We start from the raw sequence: 5,328 nt of genomic DNA on the forward strand, positions 1-5,328 counted from the left end.
AAACTATTTTATACTCTTGCCTTGCGTTAGTACACTCGTTCCCTTCAGTAACCAGCATACGTATGCTTGCACCTACGACAGAAAAATCATCTCGTCTCTTTCCATAAAAGCCTCTCGAGTCACCGTACCACGTCATAATTCCCAGACAATCATGACAGCGCCTACCTCCTTCGCCATAACTTCATCATCCCCTGGAAGCCACAGAGTACCCACACCATTTACCTTGAAATGACCCGTCATGACTCACTCCATTTCCTGGAAGCCGGCAAGAGTGCTCATAATATTAAATAACCCGTCATGCAAATATGGCGGCACCCACCTCGACATAAATCGGGGTCGTCGCGCACAGTGCCGGCCGAGATATTTTCTCCGCCGCGCGAACCGCCTCACCTCGTCTATAAAAGAAGCTGACGCCCCCTCCCTTCCGTCCCCACCCGCGCTCGCTCTCGCTCTCCTCGCCACTGTTCGCGTTGACGACGAGCTGCCGCGGCCCACGCCGTCGCCCGTCCCTGCGCGGCGCCGCTGCTGCTCTCCTCGCCTATAAAAAGAGCGAGGCCGTGACATGCCCCATCATCAGCCCAAGCACGCCGAGCCGCTTCGCTCCGCTAGCTGAACCACTCCTCACGAGCCCAGCTCACTCACGAGACGAAGCCCCAACAACTGACCCTCTTCCTCGAGCTGTTCCGCGCCAAGGTGAGATGGCAGGCAGCTCCCCGACCATTAACTCCGCAATAGTAATAAAGGCCCAAAACACCCATCAGGCTGTGAGCACTTAATCCAAATCATTCTATTTTCAGAATTGAATACCAACCAATACTGTAAACTCAATATCTCCTTCGTATCAACTCCTTTTCACGTAACTCTTTTTTCTAAACTCTCCTCAAATCATATACTATCTATTCCTCCTATTTTCATCTCCATTTGAGCTTATTTTATAGCTTGCTTGTGTTTGTTTGCCGGTTGTGCCGTTTTCGCCCGTAGATCACGGAGTGACCAAGGAGGAGCCTGCCAAGGAGTACGGAGGCCAGTACCGCGAGCCGGAGCCAGAAGACCCGTACCGCGAGCAGGAAGCCGCCGCCGCCGACACGTACGTAAGCGAAGGTAAGTTTCATCGACCCCTACGTGAGCGGTTGCATCTATGTGAGGACGTCTAGTTGTAGCCCTGGTTTAGGATCGATTACATATACCGGTACTTGAGTGATTGAGTGTGCTCATACATGCATATGAGTAGTTATGCATATCCAGAGTTGAGACTAGGATATAAAGGGTTTTGACTGAGGCTAGGGCAGCTGGGTATGCTGGAGTCGGCGCTACCGTGGTGGTAGACTGGCAGGTGAGTGCTACCGTGGTGGTAGGCTCGAGTTAACATGTTGAGGGATGGTTGCTGCCCCGATGAACCATAAGGACCGAGTTGTTTTGACATCTCACCTAGCTTACTTTAGTACGGCCACAGGTTCCGGTATGGGCCGGACTTAGCCTAATCCCACTGGTTAGCCTGACGGTTGCAGGGATGGTTTACGGGTATAGACCATTGGGGTCAGGGCCCGAGGGTTTGTGCGGCCGGGCTGGGGCGTGACCACGGCTGGGTGTCGGCTATGTCGGTTGTCCGTTCGGGCAGTCGAGCGTGTGGGTACCGTGTACGACCTCTGCAGAGTGTATAATCCATTCGAATGGTCCGTGTCCACGGTATGGACAGGCTACGGTGTGATCCTGACAACTAGTGAGCTACCTACTGTGGGTTGTGTCGGGAAGAGTTGCATACCATGAGTTGCATTGCTAATGCATTGTGCTTAATGTGCGTCGTGCATGTCATTCCCCTCCCGTAGGGTGAGGTGGAACTTGCTGAGTACTCTTGTACTCAACCCTTGTTGATTTTTCTCCAGAGGATCCTGACTTTGTGCCGGAAGACTGCGAGTAGATCGTGTCCGTACCCAAGCTGATCGAGTGGAGCCGTGATGGATGAAGAGCTAGTCCTCCATGTCGTCATGCTAGTCGTTATCCTATGGTTGTTCTGTGTAGCTCTGTGTTGTCGCTTTATCCCTCGTGTACATGTTGAATAAAGCTCTGTATGACTCTGGACTCCACTTGATGTAACATGTATTATGCCGGATACTTTATTCGGTAATTAATACATGGTTTATCCTTGATCTTTGGGTCGGGGCGCTTCATATTTCCCCTTTTCTCTAGCAAGTTCAACGGTTGAGGATTGACAAGATGTTGACACAAAATTTCATTTCTCCCTGCACGAACCGCCGTTAAAGGCAAAGGGTTCATAAAAATTCAGGCTGCAGGAGGGGACAGATCCCCCCCGAGCTATTGTGCTTAAGGTAGAGAAAACCCCCGAACCCCTGCCTTGTCCGCACACAGGGACCTGTTCCCCAGGTGAATGAGCCGGATGGGAACACAAGACAGGCGAGTTTTTTTTTCTTGCATCGCCGACCAAATTTGTCGTGTTAGGGGTTTAGAACTTGATCACGGGCCAGACCAACTGGACTAGCCAACGGTTGCAAGGCAAGGGCTTCATTGTCCGTGACCTTTGCATCGAGAACACTTCGGGCCCGAGGAAAGAGCAGGAGCAGGTGGTGGCGCTCTTGTCGGAATCGGATCAATCCGTGTTGTACCAATGCGCCCTGCATGGTTATGAGGACACGTTGTGAGCAAGTTCCTCGAAGCAATTCTACCACGATTGCACGATCACTGGCACGGTGGACTTCATCTTTGGCGACGTCGTGGCCGTGTTCCAGGATTCTAGCATCCTAGCCAGGGGCGGAGCTATGTTGAGCTCCGTGGGTGCCTATGCACCCACACCAAAATAAAATTTCAGTGTTAATCAACAAATTTTCATCATATATAAATAAAAGGACAAACAACAAATCCATGAACAGTGCACCCCTCCATTAACTCTAGCTTCGCCCCTGATCCTCGCGCGGCCAATCCAGGGGCAGGAGAACACCATCACGATGCAGGGCCGAGATCGTGCCAATGGCAGCTTCCAGGCCTGAACTGTGGCATTATTCCATCACATAGCATTACCTGGCAGATATACTTAGGGGTGGTAAAGGGCTGTCAAATTTGACCTAGATAATCTAAGGGCCGGACCATAAAAAGGACCAAATTGGGCTGTGAAGTGATCATTAGGGCCATAACCCATTGCCACCCCTAGATATACTCATTCCAACACACATTCCTACAAGCAAAGAATTACATGGTGTCTGGAACATGACATTTGGAATTGCTACTGGGTGGTGTTGAACCAAGAAATCAGCAGTCCAGCACAGAATTCCGGTGAGGTCCAATTGCTACTCGATCTGAATTCCAACTTACTGCCGATTTCATCAGATCACCGAGTACAGAGTAGGAGGAGCTCACAAGCATCATGCTCCAACAAACAAAGATAACAAGCGCTACTTGTCTTCCTCTGCAACCGCACATCACTGCACATTTCTCCATTTTACCACGAAGTAACTCCTTTTTAGACTTACAGTGTGTACTGCATTTCTTGGACTTTGCTTCTTCTTTCCTGTCATTTAAACCCATAAACTTTTTTTTTGCTATGACTTGGATTTGCTGCATTTCATCACAAAGACCTGGAAAGATGTAGAAGAGACAAACTTACCAAACGCAATAGTTTCTCAACAATGATTATGCTGGCACCTAATAAAAACAAAACCAAAGACCCATTTTCACTACAAAAATTTTAGAACTTGATTAATAGAGCACATATTAATGTCCATTTATTTTGTTTATAAATAGAGATGCAATACAAATTGGTCAGCGCAAGCAATCCCATCACTGCGCGTGAAAATAGGAAAGGAACGTAGGTCTCTCCGAGTATAAATTGTACCCGTCCACCCGCCATTAAATTGATACCAAACCGACGGCAGGACAGGCGTTGGCAGCGCCACCAATGGCTCCTCACTCATTCCCAGCCTTCGCCCTCCTCCTCCCCGCCGTACTCGTGCTCGTCGCCTTCGCCGCCATATCGGCCCGCGCATCGGTGGCTACAATTATGCCATCGCCTGCGCCGGCGGTGGAAGGCAGCGGGTTCCTCCATGCGTGCTGCGCTAACACGACGAACGCGTCCACCTGCTACGACTCCCTCCTACCTCACGCAGGGTCCTTCCACGGCAACCGCGTCCTGGTCGCCCGCGCCGCCGCTAACCTCGCGTTCACGCGGCTCCGCAGCTTCCGTGAAGGGCTCCGCCGCCTCCCGCCCGGAGCCACCGGCGGCGGGCGGATCGTGGACAGGGCGCTGCAGCTCTGCGTGTCGTCCGCCGAGGTGTCCCTCCTTAGAGAGGGCGACGCGCTGGCTGTGATCCAGCGGCTCGAGACGGCTGCCGGCAGGGGAAGAAGGGAGCAGGCGGAGTCGGACCTCAACACCGCGAACCTGTACGTCGGCGGGATAGGTCCCTGCGTTACGTCGTGCGTCGATGATGTGGAGAGCATCGGGGACGCGGGGCGCGCGGCGCTCGCGTCGCCGGTGGGCAAGAAGGTGTTGGCCTGGGTCGCGAACGTGCGTCTTCACGGGGACATTGCGCTGGACCTTGTAGTGCAATCTGAACCTGAATATGTAGTGCAATCTGAACCTGAATAATCTGTCTCCGGGTTTTTTCAGAAACAATCTGTCTCCGGTTGATTGATTCTGTTCTGTTTTACTTGTACTAAATTTTTCAGTGGTTCATCGCCATGCCGATCTTACTATCACAATCTCTTGTCTCACTCCAACACCATCGCCCTCCTGCTGGTGTGGCATACTCCCCGGCATCCACATCGTTTATTTCAGACTGAATTTTCCCTAAGATGGTGAGTCATCCAGACATTCAGTAGTCAGTGCTCAAACTTTCTTCGATGGAAATGTCATTTCTTCGACTCCGTGTTGTTCCCATTTGATCCATTCATGCTTGGATGGAAGAGAAAAACAATCTGGTTTCAGATTTGATGCAGTGGGAATTGGCCAGTGGCTCCTTCCGCGGCAACCGCGTCCTGGTCGCCCGCGCCGCCGGTCGGCAAGCAGTTGGTGGCCTGGGCGGCAAAAAAGTTCGTCCTCACGGGGACATTGCACTAACCTTGTTTCTTCCATGAACTCTGAATGTACTGCAATCTGAACATGTGTCCTCTGAATAATCTAGTATCTCCATGATTCTCTTTTACTACTTTACAAATGTGTTCATGGGTGTACATTGGGTGTGGCCATGACACAATCTGATCTCGTCTCGCTCTTACGCCATCGCTCTCCCGAATCCAGTCTAGTGTTCCCAAAAAGGCGTCGCCAATACTTGTTTTCAAGCATATTAGCATAAGTATTCTCCTCGACGAGACTGCCATTTC

At 51.3% G+C, this 5,328-nt stretch overlaps 1 protein-coding gene across 1 annotated transcript; it reads left to right on the top strand.

Moving 5' to 3' along the window:
* The first annotated feature begins 3,890 nt into the window (after positions 1-3,890).
* Positions 3,891-5,114, top strand: LOC120696115 (uncharacterized protein Os08g0218700/LOC_Os08g12160-like). The gene has a single exon (XM_039979264.1). It carries the CDS (start codon positions 3,908-3,910, stop codon positions 4,592-4,594), a length of 687 nt encoding a protein of 228 aa, XP_039835198.1. The 5' UTR covers positions 3,891-3,907; the 3' UTR covers positions 4,595-5,114.
* The last annotated feature ends 214 nt before the right edge of the window (positions 5,115-5,328 follow it).

The sequence above is a fragment of the Panicum virgatum genome, chromosome 2K (genome assembly GCF_016808335.1).
Source record: "Panicum virgatum strain AP13 chromosome 2K, P.virgatum_v5, whole genome shotgun sequence".
Taxonomy (NCBI): Eukaryota; Viridiplantae; Streptophyta; class Magnoliopsida; order Poales; family Poaceae; genus Panicum; species Panicum virgatum.